General features: G+C 37.3%; 1 protein-coding gene across 6 annotated transcripts in view; it reads left to right on the forward strand.

Moving 5' to 3' along the window:
• LOC105532058 (COBW domain-containing protein 3) overlaps positions 1-21,181 on the forward strand; it is a 66,441-nt gene that overhangs the window by 7,900 nt on the left and 37,360 nt on the right. For 3 of the 6 annotated variants that reach the window (XM_011970132.1, XM_011970133.1, XM_011970136.1), the window contains exons 1-5: positions 4,655-5,356; positions 8,386-8,472; positions 11,116-11,212; positions 12,334-12,425; positions 20,740-20,799. In XM_011970132.1, coding sequence (XP_011825522.1) covers positions 5,203-5,356; positions 8,386-8,472; positions 11,116-11,212; positions 12,334-12,425; positions 20,740-20,799 — 490 coding nt within the window. In that variant the 5' untranslated portion in view covers positions 4,655-5,202. Of the gene's footprint in view, positions 1-4,654; positions 5,357-6,359; positions 6,460-8,385; positions 8,473-11,115; positions 12,142-12,333; positions 12,426-20,739; positions 20,800-21,181 lie in introns of those variants that run through there. The other 3 variants (XM_011970135.1, XM_011970134.1, XM_011970137.1) reach the window with 3 other exon arrangements.

Consider the following 21,181-nt stretch of genomic DNA (forward strand, 5'->3'; position numbering starts at 1 on the left):
GAAAGGAAATCTTTAGAGGTTAATTGAGCAAAGAATGATTTGTGAATTAGGCAGCCCCCAGAACCAGACTAGGGTTGGTTACAGCTGGGCATTTACCTTATTTGAACCTGGTTTGAAGAGTTGGCTGCCTGTGTTGGCTGAAGTTCGGCTGCTGTGACTGGCTGAGACTCACTACTTGTTACAAGAGTAGGTTACAGTCCGTTTTACATATCAAGTTGAGTTACAGTTTTTTATGTACTGGGAAACCTTTAGGGCAAACTTAAAATATGTAAGGAGGCAGCTTTAGGCCACACTGAATTTAACGTTTCCTCCTTTTGGTCAACCTCTCAATTTTGAGAGGATGATTAATTTTGAGGTTGCCCAAAACTTTAGGCATTGACATCACTTTTTATCATCATAAATAGAGTTATTTCGTCTCTAATCCCATTGGAAAATAGCAGAACACTGGGTTTTGTAAGGTGGGAACAAGGAGACAGAATAGGAAAAAAAAAAAAAAATGGATTGGTTAACATCAGATTACTTTTTTATTTTTTTTGAGATGGAGTCTCACCCTGTCATCCAGGCTAGAATGCAGTGGCATGATCTTGGCTCACTGCAACCTCACCTCTCGGGTTCAAGTGATTCTCCTGCCTCAGCCTCCCGAGTAGCTGGGACTACACGCGTGTGCCACCACGCCCAGCTAATTTTTGTATTTTTAGTGGAGACAGGGTTTTGCCATTTTGGCCAGGCTAGTCTTGAGCTCCTGACCTCAGGTGATCCACCCGCCTTGGCTTTCCAAAGTGCTGGGATTACAGGCATGAGCCACTGTGTCCAGCCAAGATTAGTTTTTTGTAAGTAATCTGTTGTTACTTCGGATTACTTTTCTGTAAGGGATAGAGCAGAGGGGACTTCCTTATTATACTGGAATCTCCTGTTTTCAGGAGAAGAAAAAAAACTCGTCTATTTTGGGACCTGCTTTTTAAAGTTTTAGTTCGATTTTGTGGTGCTTAGCATGAGTGACTCCATTTTGGTTTGGTCTGGTCTACTTGGGACTAGTGCAGGAGCTCAGTCCAAAACAGTGGCCTCTGTTTAATACAGAAATTCAAAGTTCAAACTTGTAGACATTCGATTTCTCTCTTATTATATAAGTACCTACACAGTGTCCTTAAATTTGCTTTTTGATCTGTAAAGACTAAGATATTTATCATCTAGTTTTGCAGAAAAGTTTGCAGGTCTTCTGGTTTAAAAGAGCATGAGATTTAGTGTCAAGCAGATTTGGATTGAGCCCAAGGGCTGCCATTTACTGATTGTATGACTTCGAGCAAGGTATTTGTCTTTTCTAAGCCTCAATTTCCTCATCTATAAAATTGGCAAACAAATAGTATTTACCTTGGAGAGTTAAGTGGGATAATGCATTTAATGTGCTTAAGGCAGTGCCTATCAGATGCTTAGAGGCTCAACACATTATTATTATTGTTATTGTTGTTGTTTTAACCTAAAGTAAATGAGATGAAACAAAACAGCAAAGCTAAATGAGGAGGAATTTTTAAGTTACATCAGAAACTGTAATAGATCCTAAAATATTATAATGAAGAAATTTCATCCTTATTTAAAAAGACATTTTAAATTTAACAATGAGAAAGCCTCACTCAGAATAGACAACCCTCTTATAAGTTTAAAAAAAAAAAAAAAGAAAAGAAAAGCCCAGTGCAGTGGCTCACACATGTAATCCCAGCTCTTTAGGAGGCTGAGTAGACAGATCATGAGGTCAGGAATTCAAGACCAGCCTGGCCAACATGGTGAAACCTCGTCTCTACTAAAAATACAAAAATTAGCCGGGCGTGGTGGTGAGAGTAGTAGTAATCCCAGCTGCTCAGGAGGCTGAGGCAGGAGAATCGCTTGAACCCGGGAGGCAGAGGTTTCAGTGAGCCAAGATCATGCCACTGCACTCCAGTCTGGGCAACAGAGCAAGACTCCATCTAGAAAAGAAAAAAGAAATAAAAATAAAAAGTCATGCCCAGCTATTTTGGGAGAACTGAGATTATAAATCTATCTGAGAAAATAAAATGACAGGACTCCACAGAATCCATGGATAAAAATTTGACTGAAGAGGAATATGGAACAGACTAAAGGAAAAATTTCATCAAGCTGTAATCTTTATACTTGTACCTAAGGCCAGAACTTGAAACTGCTGAAGACAGTGTTTCTCTACAAATGCACACAGGCACCCCATTTTGATGCACAGATAGGCCTTTATTTCTTTTAAGAATAGCAGCTTTATTGAGATAAATTTCACATATGATACAATTCACCAATTTAAAGTGTACAATTTAATGGTTTTCAGTATAATCAGAGTTGTACTACCATCACCATAATCAATTTTAGAACATTTTCATCACCGCCCAAAAACCATTGTAGTCTCTCCCCAGTCCTCCACTCCGGGAACCATTAATGTACTTTCTGTCTCCATAGATTTGCCTATTTTAGATATTTCATATAAATGGAATCATACAACATGTGGTGTTTTGTGAATAGCTTTTTTCACTTACCATAATGTTTTCAAGATTGATTCATTTTGTAGCAGGTATCAGTCCTTTTTCCTGTTTATTGCCAAATAATTTTCCATTGTATGGATAGATCATATTTTGTTTATCCATTTGTCATATTTTGGTTGTCTATCAGTTGATAGATATTTGTGGTGCATTTAATTTTTGGCCAATGTGTAAAACTTATTTTGCTCTGACTGAGGCTACATACTGTTACAATAATGCTATTAGGTCAACTTGACTGAGCTGGCCTCACAGGTTACAGGTTGCTCATTGTTAGAGATGAGACTTTAGACCAGACTGGACAACATAGTGAGACCCTGTCTCCACCAAAAAAAAAAAACAAAAATTAGCCAGATGTAATGGCATATGACTGGAGTCCCAGCTACTTGGGAGCCTGAGGTGGGAGGATAACTTGAGCCCAGGAGTTTAGGACTGCAGTGAGCTGTGATCGTGCCAATGCACTCCATGCTGGGCGACGGAGTGAGACCCTGTCTCAAAAAACAGAAAGAAGGATTTTAGCATAACATTCAGCCAGTGCCATATTGGGAACCCACAAGAATGTACTTTAAAAAATATGTAAAAGAAGGTGGTGAGGGCTGTCATAGCTACTATTCAGGCAGTAATGCAGTGCTGAAAGGACATCAAGCAAATAGTGTGATGCCTGTGGGTGCAATGTTACTCCTTCCTTTAGGTTGTCAAAAAAAATCAATACTTCATAGCATTCCTGAAATGAAAAAGCTTGTGAACCATTGTGTTTAGGTTCACAATCTATTTTGGGCTGCCCATCACAGCTTTTCTCCTTTGGTAGAATAAAGTGAACTGAACCACCATGCCTAAGGTATTTGCCTCATTTCTTCCTCAGGTGGTTAATGATTACATTGTCAAAGCTGGCAAAGCATTCAAGTCCTGATTTCTCAGACTGAGTGTATGTGTGAATATATTACACTCATTTGCGCAAATATAAACCGCCTGTCTTAACTGTGTTCTGCAAAAGGTGTGATAAATACCGCAAAGAAAACTTTCAAGTTATATATCCTTATCAGTAGAACTAATGGAATACACACAGTATATTTTATGAGGATTTTCAGAGAAGGAAGGAAAAGTCAACCTTTTATTTGGCACCAGGATAGTAGTAAAACATTCTATTTGTGCATCAGATAGATTTTTATGACCTAACCTGGACAAGTAACTCTTGGTGCCTCATGTTTGAAAGAGGGATAACACTTCACAGGGTCATTCTAAGAATTAAATATTGTCAAAACACATGAAAACGTTCTCAATCTTGTTAGTAATCAAGGAAATGCAAATGAAGATCACAATGAAGTCTTCTTTTGTACTCAACTGATTGGTGAAAAATTAAGGCCTGATAATATTGACATACAGACCAATGAGATCTCTTATAATTTGCTGGGAAAATGTATCAATTTGTACAAACATTTTGAAAAATAATTGTGCACTTCCTTGCAAAGTATAACATTTGAATAACCTAGGACCCAGCAATTCAACTCTTACACAGACTCCCAAGAGAAAGTTGCACACACATACATCAGGAAAAATGTTCGTAGCAGCCCTGATCATAAGAGCAAAACCTCGAACAATTGAGAGAAAATGAATAAATTGCCCTGTAGCCACACAATAGAATACAAGACAGCAGTGATGCTGAAAGATATAGGAAGCCTCAGGAGTTTATATAGTATATGGATAATTTTATGAAGTTCAAAAACACCCAAAATTAAACAACATATTATCTAAGTACATACGTGATACATGTGATAAAACTAAAAAGAAAAGACGGAATGATTGGCAATCCAAAACCAATTCATGATTGTTGTTACTATCTTACAGGACAGGCTGTGGATTGGAAGCAGGGTTGGTGCACGCAGGTACATGTAAGTCACTGGTAATGTTCTTAGGTTAGGGATCAGATCAAAGAAGTTCACTATAAATTTATATTAGAAAGGAGGGCTACTATGGATTAGTAATGAGAGTGTCATTAACCAGCAAATATAATTAATGAACTTAGGTTACCTGAGATCCAAATAAATAATGAGAAAAAAGTAAATAAAAGTGATGCACAAATACCAAAAATTTGGAATTACCTATATAATATGTAATAATAAAAAAAGAAAAAAGTGTCACTGGTTATCCTTCAGGTATAAAAATTACAATTAAAATTGTAATGTTATAATCTTCCATTCTTTCCCCTATGAATTAAAACTTTTTTTTTTAAAAACGAGACTAAAAGGTCAGGTTGATAAAGTCTACGCCCTGTGGGAACTGGTTAGGTCAGGCTACCCACTCCAGATTTCCAGCAGGCTGGCCTCAGCCCTACCCACAGCCAGTAGCTTATTAAGGCTATAGGCGCCTGTGCCACCTTCAGACAGGTGGTCAGTGCGCCCTAAGGACTCTCCGCAGCGTTGCTCAGGTTTACAGAACACGCCCAGGGGCGTGTCCAGCTTCCGTCGGGGAGAGACCACCTCCCTGGGGGGTGCGGCTAAGGGAAGAGGCAGTTCTTGTCCAGAGCCCAGGTAATCGGGGCGGGATCAACTAGCGTCGCGGTGTGATGACGTCACGCCCGGGCCAGGCCTGGAGTGGCGTGCTGGGCGTGCGCGGCTGCGGTATGAAGTGTTGGTCCCAGCGGTTCAGCGGAGGTACGGACGTGCTGTAGGCCGGAATGTTACCGACTGTCGGATCTGTGGATGAGGAAGAGGATCCTGCGGAGGAAGATTGTCCTGAATTGGTTCCCATTGAGACGAAGCAAAGCGAGGAGGAGGAAAAGTCTGGCCTCGGCGCCAAGATCCCAGTCACAATTATCACCGGGTATTTAGGTAACTAACCATCCCGGTCACAAAATGCCGTGAACTCTGGTATCCTGGGATTTTGGGGGCTGCCGGTGCCTCTTCTCCTGAGGCATAGGGGCCTCATGATCAAGAGCAAATGGCTTTGAGGTAGGGGCTGGGTCCCTTGCTCCTGGTATGGGTTCCCTCTCATCTTGGGAGTTTAGTGATGCCGGGTCCCCTCTGCGTTAGATTCCCATGTCTCAAGTGAGATCGAAATTAGCCTTTGAAACAAGGCTTTGAAGCTCAGACACGCCCCCCTGATTATCTCTGTGACCTCTTAGCAAGCTATCTTACTTTCCTGACGCTCATCCATCTCACCTGAAAATGGCAAAAATACCTGTCACCTGTGAAATAGGGCCGGAATCACCTACCTATTGCCACTAAAGGACGTCCCGTGTGTAAAATGCCCGACATGTGGGGCTTTCCTCAGTAGATTCCGCTTCCCCACGAGCCAAAGTCCTCCAGCCAGTTAGCGGGAAGTGCTCCTATCTCAAACACCTTTTTTTATTTTTTTATTTTTTTGAGGTCTGTTTGTAAACCGCTGCGTAGGAAGTAAGAATAAAATCTCTGTCCTCCAAGACTATTTCTCAAACTAAGAACGTTTATGAGTGTACAGGGATACTCGAAACCACAGGTTTGTGAACCTGGTAGTTTCGTGAAGAGCGGTTTATGCACTTACAGTAGAAATTTCTTACTGGAAAAGTTTGAGAAGTATATTTTTAAACTTTACTGTTAAATAAAAGGGCTAGAACAAATATATGACTATTAAAAGTTTGAAAAAAGTTAAGAAATGTAAATACAATGGTACTGTTTCAGAGAAATAATATTCCTAGGTGTTGCTAGAGACAGGTACAGACTTGGGCCACCTCATGACCTTTTATGTAAAAATACGAACTTTTTTTTTTTTTTTAACTTTGTAGACTGTAAGTTTATTCCCGTTTTTTGCTCGAAAGTAATTTCATAAAGGAGTGGATTTTTGGCATTTCCCCAGTTATTCAGAGGCTGTTCTACTGACAAGATGAACAAATTTCTTGTCCAAAACAATGTATTTCAAACGTGCCCCTCGGGCCTTTCCCGTGTGTTGCTCACCGGTAGATCAGCTGATCATTGGAGAAAATGATCTGAAGCTCAGGAGTGAGGACTAATACCAGCAAACCTGTTGCTGAATCTAGGGATAGTTTCACTCCTATCACTGACCATTTTCCCTTTTTGAAGCACTGTTCCGTTGACTTCTATTACATTTTTCTTCTGATTTTTCCACCTGCTTCTCTGGCTTCTTTTTAAGGCTCCCTCCTCCTTCCCCCTTTGTCCATCTTTAGCTACACATCTGTGTAATTTCTATTTTGATGTCCTACAACTTAAAGCTTAACATGTCTGAAACTTCATCCGTTACCATCCCCCCAAATCCTGCTCCTGTGATCCCAACCATTTGGAATACTCTAAAAGCCTCCTGACTAATCTGGAGTCTTGTTGCCCTTTAATTTATTCCTTGCCTTAATTAACCTTAATGATCTTTATGTCGGTCCGATTGCGTCACACCTTTCAGTGGCGTCCATATGGGTTAAAGTTCAAATTCCTTAACATGAATTACAAGGACCTGTAGGATCTGGATCTTGCCAACCTTTCCAGCCTGCCAAATTGGCCCTGCACAATGAACTAATGTTACTTCAAAGGTGCCAAGTATTTTCGCCCCTTGGAATAGGTACTTTTTTACTGTGACTCCTCTGGCTAGATGTCCCTTTTAGGTTCTCCATAGCATTTCGTACATCTCCTATTGAATATGTCATCCTGTGACAGAATTGCCTCCTTATTCACTGAATTCCCCTCCATTCCCCGCTTCCCTTGATATTTCTAAGCTCTGTGAAGGCAGAGGCTGTCTTGTTCACTTTTTCACCAAGGCCCAGCATAAATCTGTTACATATTAGAAACCTTGGAATGAATGAACTATGTCTTAAAGTGTTTTTCTTCATAATATGGTTAAAAAGCCCTAATAAGTCTTCTCTTAGGAGATTTCTTACGTTCACCCTTTCCTTTCAGTTTTCACATCAGTGCCCTGTGAAACACTCATGTTCAGGGCCTCTGTCTCAATCTTGGACTGATTTTAAGATTTTTCTCATTGCCCAAAGTCTCTCTCTTCCATTCTATACTTCATACTTTTGTGATGTTGAGCCTCCTAAAGTACTCTAAATGTAAGCCTCCATCTCTTAAAAAGCTTTGAAAGGAATATGACCTCAAAGATATTAATACCCTAATACTTCGTAAAATCTTCCTAGTTATAGGAAGATCTAGTTGTATACTAGAAAACTTAATATATTTCAGAAGACATGTATATCACCTACATGTAAAAGTTTTTAGCAGCACTGTAATAGTAAAAGACTGGAAATGATGTCCAACAAAAAAAGATAAAGAAATGATATAGTCATACAATTGAACTACAATACTATGCAGTTAGGGTTTTATTTTTTTCCTCTATGAACTTTAGTGTGTATGGTTCACAAGACTCTGCTACTCAAGATTGACATATTAGGTTTCACATGCCACCTGCTGGATAAAGTTGGTATAGCTCTATGAATTTATCTTTACTGAACATTCTGTGCGTTGTTGACACTACCTGCCTCTATTTCTTATTTCATAAAAACTTTTATAGATTGTTTAAAGCATACTATAAGTAGCCATATACTCAGCCTGAATTTGCCTCTGGTTAATGTTGAAATAAAAGGTCATTATAAATAAAAGATCATTGTGTGTAAATTTTAGGAAACGTTAGGCTAGGTTGAAGAAACTGTTTCAACTTGTAGGAGTATTTGTAAATATTTATAAAATTGTATGTCTACATAAAGTATTTTGCAATAGGTTTCAAAGGGTGCTTTAATCTTATCCTCTAGGATGTTCTATACTGTACTTAAATAATATATGAAAAATAGCATGCAAATTCCCAAAAACATTAGGATTCTTTATATCTTTTTCATATCTTTAAAATTATTTTGAATTTTTTATTTACAAAAAATGTTTTATAGGTGCTGGGAAGACAACACTTCTGAACTATATTTTGACAGAGCAACATAGTAAAAGAGTAGCAGTCATTTTAAATGAATTTGGGGAAGGTAAGTAAAGTTCAATAAATAAATGTCATGTTGCAAGATTTTATGTGACTTTCTTCCTCTGGTGAGTTGATATTCCATGTTTAAAAATGAAAATGCAAGGTATTATACTGATGTGGATAGCTTTGGAAAAATTAGATTAATTTCTGTTAAGATTTATATGGGTTGAAAATACTGAAATTAGTTTTAATAAAATTTTATTTTGTGTAACTTTGGAATTCTTATTAATAGAATTAAACTAGATTTTTACATGAAATAAATGACTCCAGAAGTAAAAATCTAGATGTATGAAAAAACGGTTTTTTTATTTTTTATTTTTATTTTTGAGATGGAGTCTCTCTGTGTCGCCAGGCTGGAGTGCAGTGGCACAGTCTCAGCTCACTGCCACCTCTGTCTCCTGGGTTCAAGCGATTGTCCTGCCTCAGCCTCCCGAGTAGCTGGGATTACAGGCGCGCGCCACCACACCCAGATAATTTTTGTATTTTTAGTAGAGATGGGGTTTCACCATGTTGTCCAGGATGGTCTTGAGCTCCTGGCCTCATAATCTGCCTGCCTCGGCCTCCCAAAGTTCTGGGATTATAGGCGTGAGCCACCACGCCCAGCCAAAAAATGTTCTTTTTAGGAACTAGAAAGACACTTCTGTATGGACTTTATTGCAACTCATGAAAAATAATTGAAAATGCTTCTAAGTTTACTTTGTTTAATGTTTATTATCTGCAATGCAGTTAAAACTCAAGATTTTAAAAATAAGATAAACATATGGTCTTTATGCTCATGTATCTTAAATTATCTGTGAAAATAAGTGTGCTTAGCTTCTCAACTCAAATATTAAACTGTAGTTAAAAAAAATAGTGCTAGACACAATACTTCTATTATCTTTATAGGAGTTTTTCTTCATAAGTATGAATTGTAATCAAAGCTCACTTCTAGCCAAAAAACAATATCTATTAAACAATTTCTTTTAAAACGTACTATTTTTTTCAGTTGTAAAAAGTAAAAAAGCTAGGTTTTATGAACAGGATGGGAAACCTGTTATATTCGATTTCTAGTTTTAATAAACTATAGAGAAAAGTGCTTTTTAGGCAAAAATCCTGAGATTTCTAATAACAGACTGTTTTTTTCCATCATCTTATTAAATAACCTATTGCACACTGATTACATTTATTCTTACTATTTTCTTTATTTTTTCCTGGATCATTTTCACAATTTTATTTTTCACGGCATTCTTAACACTTTCCTTCATGTTTCATTAATGTTTTGTATGTAGTCTGAATTCTGTAGCAACCCCTTTAGAAGCTCTTTATTAATACCTAGCTGAAATATGATAAAAACTATGGAAGTGTAAAACTACTCAATTTTATGGGGGCTCATTTGCTTACTGGACTTTTAGAACTCTTCACCGTTTGGTATATTTCTTTATTAGAGGAAAAGTAAAACATTTAAAATAATTCTTATAGATAACAAGCATTTCAAATATAGTTTATTCTTTCTTAAGTAAGCATTGCTAGGAAAATATGTGAATTTAACTAAAAGTTTAATTTTTTTTTTTTTTGAGATTGGGGAGTCTCGCTGTCACCCAAGCTGTTGCCCAGGCTGGAGTACAGTGGCACAGTCTTGGCTCACTGCAACCTCCGCCTCCCGGGTTCAAACAGTTCTCCTGTCGCAGCCTCCCCAGTAGCTGGGACTACAGGCACCCGCCACCACGTCTGGCTAATTTCTGTATTTTTAGTAGACATGGGGTTTCCCCATGTTGGCTAGGCTGATCTCGAACTCCTGACCTCAGATGATCTGCCCGCCTCGGCCTCCCAAGGTGCTGGAATTACAGGCATGAGCCACGGCACCCGGCCTATCAGTTTAATTTTCTTTTTTTTTTTTTGGAGTCTCGCTCTGTCGCCCAGGCTGGAGTGTAGTGGTGCCAGCGATGTCAGCTCATTGCATGCTCCGCCTCCCGGGTTCACGCCATTCTCCTGCCTCAGCCTCCCAAGTAGCTGAGACTACAGGCACCCCCCACCATGCCCGGCTAATTTTTTGTAATTTTAGTAGAGACGGGGTTTCACCGTGTTATCCAGGATGATCTCCATCTCCTGACCTCGTGATCCGCCTGCCTCGGCCTCCCTATAAGTTTAATTTTTAAATGAGCACATGATACACTGGCCAAAAACCTTCCTCAAGATGAACTAGGGGTTTTTACTCATTGGGAATATTCAGCCATTTGTCTAACAGAAACAATTTAGAAGAGTGAAAAGAAAAAGATAGATAAGGCAATCTCTTAAGAGGTTGAAGGGCATACAAAGTCCAGTATATAAAACATACTAGTTTATTTAGAAAGTTTACCCTGAACAAGAATAAAATGCCTTCAAGATAGCTACTTTATTAAGAAATGGGGGTGGCCAAGTAAGAGGCCTGAGAAGAAAGTAGGTATGTTTATCAGTTTAGGATGTGTCTTTTTAAGGGCTTAAGTCATCTTAAATAAAAGCTAAAATAGTGTACTGTAATTTAGATATCGAGACTGCATGAATAAAATGAAAAAATATGTTATAAAATTCTGTTTCTACTTTAAGATCTCCATTACTGAGTTATCCTTATCTTTGTTTTTTGTTGGCTAATGAACATAAGGTAAAGAGTGCTGTTTGTTAATTATTCTAGGAAGTGCACTGGAGAAATCCTTAGCTGTCAGCCAAGGTGGAGAGCTCTATGAAGAGTGGCTAGAACTTAGAAACGGTTGCCTCTGCTGTTCAGTGAAGTGAGGAATGTGTTTACTATGTCTATGGTTTACTAGAAATGTTTAGATTATATTTCCAGCTTTAATTTTCTTGAGTAATTTAACTGAATTTACACAGTTTGCTTCATTGTATTTTTTAACAAATAGAAAGTTTATAGAAAATAAACTTATTAGGAAGCATTTTCTTAAAGTGTTTCTTGCTGTCTTTTCTATCTGCTCAAATGTTTTGGTCCTTTTATTGAGTTTTTATTGCTTTTGATGTCAGGGCTTATTTAATTAATCTCTAGTGCATGAAAGTCTCCTATGTAAAAAATGATTATTCTGAATTAATACGTCATTGGTCATATTCCCAAGTGTTCAACCCTTATAAAAACAAAAAGTAAATGACTGTCAAAAAAGAGAAAAACCTTACATTATGTTCCACTAGTTAAGTTTCCAAGAACAGTGTCTGTTCACTAGTCTACCATAGACCCTATAAGAGTTACCCAACACATAGTAGCACTCAAGTATTTGTTGAATGAATTATAAAAATGATTGCTTGTATTGTTAATTTTGTGTATTCTAGTGAATTAAATCTCTTCGGCATCATTTACCCCCTTAGGTATTTGACTTTGTTTCAAATGTATTGGCAAGGATGAAATTATAACAGACTCTTGAACAACCAAAATGTAATCTATTAAGTATTTTCCTTCACTTTTGATAAAATAAGAAAAAAGGGAAATTAAAACCTTGTATCCTAATGCAAAATAGAATTAAGTGGTATATAATATCAGTGTCCCTTTAGCTATTATATTAAACTACTATAGTTAATAAATTTTATCATTATTTTGAATATTGGTTTTTTAAAATTTCATGAAGCTATAAAAAGATACTGACTTGGTCAGATAAAGTTTCCTCTGCTTTTAATTTTAATAAAGTATTATTATGTATATGATTTCTTTTTACCTATTATATATATGCATCTATTGTTTTCTCACTGGTAAATATGGGACAGACATTTTGTTAGGTTAGTAGTGAGTTAAATTTTCACATTCCTAAGGATACTTTTGTCTCGAGTTGTTGAATATGTTTTAAAATGTGTATAATAATCACTTCAGAATATTTAGGTAATCAACTGTAAATTATGTTTTGGTATTCTCCAGGGACAATGGCCTTAGAGCCATTGAGAATTTGATGCAGAAGAAGGGGAAATTTGATTACATACTGTTAGAGACCACTGGATTAGCAGATCCTGGTAAGAAGTGAGATTATTAATAACCAGAATATAGTTCTGTGATATATTATAAATAGATGTATTAGAGGAATATCTAAAATGAGTATTAAAGCTTTCCTTAGGGTTAAAACTTTTTTTGGTTTAAAAGAGGAAAAGTACTCGGTTGTCATCTTCTCTGGCAGATGAATGAATGATCAGAGTATTGTTTGGTACTTTTAAGCTGTTAATAGAATTTGAAGTTTTATTGATTGACTTAGGATTATTTGTAAGAACAGAAGTTGTTAAAAATAGGACATGTAGGAAAAGCAGAGACGTTCTACCTCTGAGTACAGTTGTCCCTTGGCATCCATGGGATATTAGTTCCAGGACCTCTGAGGATACCAAAATCTATGAATGTTCAAGTCCCTTGTATAAAATGGTGTAGTATTTGCCTATAACCTATGCACATCCTCCCATATACTTTAAATCATCTGTAGATTACTTATAATACCTAATACAATGTAAGTGCTGTGTAAGTAGTTATTAGACTGCATTGATAAGGGAATCATGACAAGAAACTCTAAACTCTACTATGGAAAGCTACAGAGTCAACCTGTTTCTAACAATGGGTTTCTGTTACCTTCTTACCAAGCTCCAATTCTTGATAAAATCTGCTTATTTTCCCCAAATAACTTTTAGATAAAATCTTTATTTTCAGTTTGCATAACAGTTAGTGCTTGTTCTGTGAATCTCACCCATACCATTATTACTATTTTTTTAATCTGGGTCTCTGGCATTAGGGCAATTTGTAAAACTCCATTAAAGTATTTGGGGGTAATTTACTAACAGGTCATAGTTGTCCAAAAGAAATACTGAAGTATCCTGAGGGTTCAGATGTGATCAGTGGTTATTGTACTTAAAACAATTACATAATAACATCATCCCCATGTTTACAAAGTAGTATTGAATTAGGCTATTTTGGTCCTTATAGTAGGCATAGGTTTTTCATACCTTTCTGATAAATCTGAGTGATGATAGGACTTGGACTAATATGTTGATGTTAAATATTATTTGAATCTGGTAAGAAAGAAAAATATATTGTATGCTTTTTATTAGAAATAGCAAATATCAGTTTATTTCATCATAGCCAGTTTTGCCACTTTATAGACAAAAACTCGATACTTTTGAGAGAGTTTAATTAAACACGATTCAGCTTTTCAGAGGAAGAAAGAAAAACTAAAGGTCACAGAGAAAGCTTTTCTACAAAATGTAGTTGTAAAAAATGTTAATGTTTCTTGCTTTTAACTTTCTTTACAATAATGATGTTATTGTTTGGGTAAAGATGGAACATTCATTGTAAAAAAAATTTAAATACCTAAAAAATACAAAGAAGAAAGTTGAAAAGTAATCATCTCACTATTGTGATATACAAATAGGGGCTGGGCATGGTGGCTCATACCTGTAATCCCAGCACTTTGGGAGGCCAAGGCAGGTGGATCCCTTGAGGCCAGGAGTTCAACACCAGCCTAGCCAACATGGTGAAATCCAATCTCTACTGAAAATGCAAAAACTAGCCAGGTGGTGTGGCGCAGGCCGTAATCCCAGCTACTCAGGAGGCTAAGGCATGAGAATGCTTGAAAGCTGGGAGGCGGAGGTTGCAGTGAGCCGGGATCACATCACTGCACTCCAGTCTGGGCCACAGAGCAAGACTGTCTATATATGTATATACATATATACACACACACACACACGTAGGTAAATTTTATTCCGGTGATCTCTCTATGCCAGTGCTACTTGGTAGTATGTTGAATGGCCGGCAGCCTCAGCCTCAGCTGGGAGCTTGTTAGAAACGCAAATTCTTGACCGGGCGCAGTGGCTCAAGCCTGTAATCCCAGCACTTTGGGAGGGCGAGACGGGTGGATCACGAGGTCAGGAGATCGAGACCATCCTGGCGAACACGGTGAAACCCCGTCTCTACTAAAAAATACAAAAAACTAGCTGGGCGAGGTGGCGGGCGCCTGTAGTCCCAGCTACTCGGGAGGCTGAGGCAGGAGAATGGCGTGAACCCAGGAGGCGGAGCTTGCAGTGAGCTGAGAGCCGGCCACTGCACTCCAGCCTGGGCGACAGAGCGAGACTCCATCTCAAAAAAAAAAAAAAAAAAAGAAAGAAACACAAATTCTTGACCTCCAACCCAGATCTACTGAATCTGAATCTCTAAGGGAGGGGGTCCAGCAAGCTGTTTTAATAAACCCTTCAGGTGATTCTTACACTGTACAGCCATACCACAGGAATATTGTGGGCTTAGTTCCACATCACTACAGTGAACTGAATATCACAATAGAGTGAGTAACACACATGTTTTTGTTTCCCATTGGATATAAAAGTTATACGTTTTGGCCTGTAGTCCCAGCTACTTGGGAGGATCACTTGAGCTCAGGAGTTTCAGGCTGCAGTGAGTCGTGATTGTACCACTGCACTCCAGCCTGGATGACAGCATGAGACCCCATCTCTTTAAAAAAAAAAAAAGGCTATGTTTATACTATACTGTAGTCTGTTAAATGTGTAATAGAATTGTCTAAAAAACATACCTTAATTAAAAATATTTATTGCTAAAAAATGCTAACAATCATCTCAGCTTTCAGCAAGTCATAATCTTTTTGCTGGTAGAGGGTCTTGCTACAATTTAGGGTGCTGACCAATCAGGGTAGTGGTTACTGAAGGTTGGGGTGGCTGTGGCAATTTCATAAGATAATAATGCAGTTTGCTGCATTAGTTGACTCTCCCTTTCATAAAAGATGTCTCTTTAGCACATGATGCTATTTGATAGCATTTTACCCACAGTATAACTTCTTTCAAAATTGGAGTCAGTCTTCTCAAACCCTGCTTTATCAATTAAACTCCTGTCATATTTTAAATCCTTTGTTGTCATTTTGACAGTGTTCATAGCATCTTCACCAGGAGTAGATTCCATCTCAAGAAACCACGTTTTTTTAATCCGTCCCTAAGAAACAACTTCTCATTAGTTAAAATTTTCTTATGAGATTGCAGGAATTGAGTCACATCTTCAGACTCCCCTTCTAATTCTAGTTCTTTTGCTGTTTCCATCACATCTGCAGTTATTTCTTCCACTGAAGTCTGGAATCCCTTAAAATCATCTGTGAGGGCTGGAATCATCTTTCAAACTCCTATTCATGTTGATATTTTGATCTCCCATGAATCACAAATGTTCTTAATGGCATCTAGAATGATGAATCCTTTCCAGAAGGTTTTCAATTTACTTTGCCCAGATCCGTCAGAGGAATCACTGTCTATGGCAGCTATAGCCTTATGAAATATATTTCTTAAATAAGACTTGAAAGTCAAAGTTACTCCTCGATCAATGGGCTGCAGAATGGATGTTGTGTTAGCAGGCATGAAAACAACATTAATCTCCTTGTACATCTCCATCACAGCTCTTGGATGATCAGGTGCGTTGTCAATGAGCAATAATATTTTGAAGGAATCTTTTTTTTTCCTAAGCAGTAGATCTCAATGGTGGGCTTAAAATAAGCCATGCTGTAAACAGTAAACCATGCTGTAAATAGATGTGCTGTCATCTAGGCTTTATTATAGAAAACAGGCAGAGGAGATTTAGCATAATTCTTAATGGCCCTAGGATTTTCAGGATGGTAAATGACTATTGGCTTCAACTTGAAGTCACCAGCTGCTTTAGCCTCTAACAAGAGGGTCAGCCTGTCCTTTGGATCTTTGAAGCTAGGCATTGACTTCTCTTTAGCTATGAAAGTCCTAAATGGCATCTTCTTCCAAAAGGAGTCCATTTAATCTCCGTTAAAAATCTGTTGCTGGCCAGGTGCGGTGGGTCACGCCTGTAATCTCGGCACTTTGGGAAGCTGAGGTGGGCAGATCACGAGTTCAGGAGTTCGAAACCAGCCTGGCCAACATAGAGAAACCCCAGTTCTACTAAAAATACCAAAAATTAACCTGGCGTGGTGGTGGGCGCCTATAATCCCAGCTAATCGGGAGGCTGAGGCAGGAGAATGGCTTGAACCTAGGAGGCGGAAGTGGCAGTGAGCCGATATTGAGCCATTGCACTCCAGCCTGGGCGACAGAGTGAGACTCCATCTCAAATCAATCAATCAATCAATCTGTTGCTTACTGTAGCTACTTTCATGAATGATGTTAGCTACATCTTCTAGGTAACTTACTGCAGCTTCTATGTCAACACTTGCTGCTTTCCCTTGCACTTTTATGTTATGGACATGACTTCTTTCCTTAAATCTTGTGAACCGATCTCTGCTACCTTCCAACTTTTCTTCTCCAGCTTCCTCACCTCTCTCAGCCTTCATAGAACTGAAGAGAGTTAGGGTTGATCTGAATTAGGCTTTGGCTTAAGGAATGTGGTGACTTGTTTGATCATCTATCCAGACCACTTCATATCAGCAATAAGACTGTTTTATTATCATTTGTGTGTTTACTGGAGTAGCACTTTTAATTTCCTTCAAGAACTTTTCCTTTGCCTTCACAAGTTGGCTAACTGGCTCAAGAGACCTAGCTTTTGGCCTCTCTTGGCTTTCAACATAACTTCCACACTAAGCATGACCATTTCTAGCTCTTGATTTAAAGTGAGAAACAGGTGACTGTTCCTTTCACTTGAACACTTAGGGGCCATTGTTATGTATTAATTGGCCTAGTTTCATGTTGATCATATTCTTTATGTTGTCATGGTTCTGTCGTAATTCTTTAATTCTATGTTTTATTAGTTTTGGTGCTCATTACCAGTACTGTTGCTTCTCCATTTCTGAGTTAGTCCATCTCCTGATTGAATTTCATTGTCAGGCAATCTTTTCAAGTTATAGGTACAGCATTCTTTGGGTTCTTACACACTTCATTGATTGAAAATATTTGTCTTTTGTTTTTATATTATTTGAAGGATTACTTGGCTGGGTATAAAATTTATCAGTCACACTTTTTTCCCCCTCAACTTTGTAAACGTTGTTCCATAATCTCCTAGTGTTTGATTAGCTAGATTTCTTTGTCCAATGTTTTCTCCTTTTATTAGGAAGAATTTGTGAGTCTCTGAGTTTCAATGCTTGCTGTTTTCTTTAATGCTTAAGAATGTCTGCCTATTGCTTTCATTCCTGAAAAATAACTTGGCAGGAGGTAATTTTGTTTGGGAACACTTTCATTAGAACTTTGTGGTCACTGTTTTATTATTTTGGGACATCTAGTGTTACTGTAGAAAAGTCTGATTTTTCCCCCTCCCTCCTTGAAGGCGCTTGTTTTTTTTTTGTTGTTGTTGTTGTTTTAAATCTAAAATGCCTGAGAGTTTTTTCTTTATTTTTGAAATTCAGTAATATAAACAAGATATATCTAAGTGTCACTTATAATCATTTTTTCCTATTGCCCTTAGTTCTTCTAAGAACATTTTCCTTGTTTATTACCATGAATACTTTTTTTTGGTCAAATTATTGGATCCTCTACTTCATGACACCAGTTTTTTAATACTGAAATTTCTTTTGTTCTCTGTATGTATTCTAATTGCTTTGATTTGTCTTTTACCTTTGCATTTACTGTGATCATCTGAAGTCTCTCTTTTTGTCAATAATTCTGTTTTCTCCAGTGTCTGTTCTGTTTTTGATATTTTAAATAAATTAATTGCTTAAGTCATTGTGTTATATAGGCTTTAAGTTTCTTTAGCACTACAAACGCATTTTCATCTTATTCTGCTTCTTCTTGCTTTTGAGCTTGTTTTTATAGGGTTGTATTGTTTTTAAGTTCTTTATTATGATGAAGTTGCTGAGAGTTTTCTTTAGTTTTTTTTGGGTTATGTATCCTTCCAGAGTGGGTTCTTTGCCCCTTGTGTGCCCTATTCATTTCTTCATTTTTTGTTCTTTCTTGCCTTTTATTCCCTGTATGTGTGTGTTTCTTTTTGTCAGGCTGTAATACATATGCATACATGTTTCTTCTTGATATGGGAGAACTTATATGTGGTGCTGATGGGAAATATTTGTAATACTCCACTCTCCTTACCCAAGTTTACTTTTCTCCTGAACCCTACTTTGAAAGCTATATATTGTTGGAGTGGAGGGAAAGAGAAGGGAAAAGTGGTGATTGAGAGAGCCAGATGGGGCAATGTGGCTTTTAGGCTCTGCTCTCTTGATGTACCGAGTATTTCCCTCTTGGGTCTACCCAACTGCTTATGGATAAAATTCCTATGCCTTGTGTGGGGACCTCATTCGGCCTCAGACCTCTCATTTCTGTTTGCTCTGAGCCCTAGAATGTGACCTGACCTTCTCCTTCCCAAAGCATGGAGATGGTTAAAACTTACTCTGGACATTTTTTTGTTGACTTTTCCCTGTATTGCTTATTCATTCCTTGGCTCTACTTTTTGCCATTTTGGAATGTATTTCTGGTAAGTGTTTAGGATTTTGTAAACTATTTCCCTACAACCTCTTATTGGAGGTCGGGGTAGAGTTGGGAATGACCATCAATCACACATAACTTTGTTTCTTATTTTGACTATCAGGCTTCAAAATTTTTGGCAGGCCCTTTTATATTTGGTTGCTGCTAATAAAATGTTGGCCTTTTTGTTTTATTTTTTATTTTTATTTTTTGTTTTATTAGATTTTGAAGAAGGGAGATTCTAAAATCTAGTTCAGGTTTTCTCAACGTCAGCACAAATAACTTTGGATTGGATAATTATTTGTTGTGAGAAGGTTGCCCTGTGCAGAGTAGGATATTTAACAATATCCCTGGCTTCTACCCACTAGATGCCAGTAGTATTCCCCTAGTTAAGACAACCAAAAACATCTTCAGACATTGCGAAATATTCCCTGGGGAGAAAAGCACCCTGGTTTGAGAGCCATTGATCAATTTCGTTCATTCATCTTTACTCCTGCTCCTAAATACCTACATCCAAATTTTAAGTAGATCTTTCTTGTATAGTCTGGCAAGTATTATATCAAAGATAAATACCAGTTTTACAATAAAGCATTAATACACTCTTACACTTCAACTTAAGAGGCAAATATTAACAGTAGGATTTATGAACTATTTATTAGAATAAAAATCAATGAATTTTTTAGAATTACAAAATGATTTATGTGTGTTAGATATTTTACTGAGTGAAAAAAAATAATGCTTTTTTAAATGACTTATTGTTTGGAGTAGTGATATAGTAGATTTAATTCTTCCCCCTCATTAATTAAAATCATGTTTTAGTCAAGAAAGTGAACAAAATTCTTATTGGCAATTCAGTTGTTTCCCGTTTCGGAGACTGACACTCTGCAGTTCTCAGTTAAATAATTGTCATGGTAAAGTAATTTCCTTGAAAAGAACGGACATTGATTCAGCCCCTGTTACTCACAAATCCTATTTGAGTCAAATTGGAAAACTATTAAGTTTTTGGGAAAAAAATCAATAGGTATCAGGAAACCATTAGATCTTGTGGCCCTTGCTATATCTTGCATGAGTAATCACTGTAAACAGCTGACAGGTATTTCATTGTTGACACAGAGTGATGCTTGAGGGACCACATCTTGTCAGAGTAGGTGGACAGCTTTAGACATTGGAATGAGTTTGGTTATCCTTGTTTTTCTCCTACACTCATTCTTTTAGACAGCCCTGTCACTAACTGGGCCTATGATGCTTTGAAAAATCAAATACTTTCCTTGCTGTCAGTTTTCTTTTTCTTGTGTTATGGCATACTAATCAGGGTATGTGGTTTGGTACTGAACCAGTTTCTGTCAAAAACAAGTTTTAATTTATTATTTAGGAATAGTTTTTCCTCAGACCCAGGTTTTTATACAGTACTAAATAAATAGTATGAGAAATAATTAGTAATGCCATAGAGTATATAATTTTACTTCTAGTTCTACACAGATTACAAGTAAATTTTTTTTGGACAAGTGATTTTGGAATTATCTATATTTTGTTTTCCTTTTCCTTTAGAGTGATAATTCACTGTTTATGATCTGAATGATTATCATATTAAAGAGATGAGAAAATAAAAATAAGTCTGATGTGCACAAAGCCATACTGCTCAAATTGTTTGATAATATCTGTTATTATTATGGCATCGGTAGAAGAATGATGTTTTATTTATATGTGGTAAAAGTTAGTCTTTTTTAAAGGAAAGAACAAGAGGGATAGAAATGGAATGGGTATAAATAGTAAAAGGTTCTAGCGCTATAATTCCCTTTTGCTAGAAATAGTTAAAGTTTCTATCACTATAATTTCCATAAGAAGATATATGTGTTTACCTGTTAATTTCATCAGGGCAAATTAAAACATGGATAGAATCATGTTTCTCAGTGTTAAGAAATATTTTTATTTGATGAATATTATATATTTTCAGGTGCAGTGGCTTCTATGTTTTGGGTTGATGCTGAATTAGGGAGTGATATTTATCTTGATGGTAAGTTAAAAAACAATTTTCTTTTTTCTTGTTTTTTTTTGAGATAGAGTCTTGCTTTGTTTCCCAGACTGGAGTGCAGTGGCATGATCTCAGCTCGCTGCAACCTCTGCCTCCCGGATTCAAGCAATTCTCCTGCCTCAGTCTCCCGAGTAGCTGGCGCACCATTGTGCCTGGCTAATTTTTGGATTTTTAGTAGAGACGGGGTTTCACCATGTTCGCCTGACTGGTCTTGAACTCCTGACCTCAGGTGATCCGCCAGCCTCGGCCTCCCAAAGTGCTGGGATTACAGGCGTGAGCCAACACACCCTGCCTCTTTGTTTTTAAGAAAAATCTTTATGGTTAAGCTTATTGTTGTTCATTCATATTATAACTTTAATTCCTT

Source organism: Mandrillus leucophaeus, unplaced genomic scaffold (assembly GCF_000951045.1).
Source record: "Mandrillus leucophaeus isolate KB7577 unplaced genomic scaffold, Mleu.le_1.0 Scaffold93, whole genome shotgun sequence".
Taxonomy (NCBI): Eukaryota; Metazoa; Chordata; class Mammalia; order Primates; family Cercopithecidae; genus Mandrillus; species Mandrillus leucophaeus.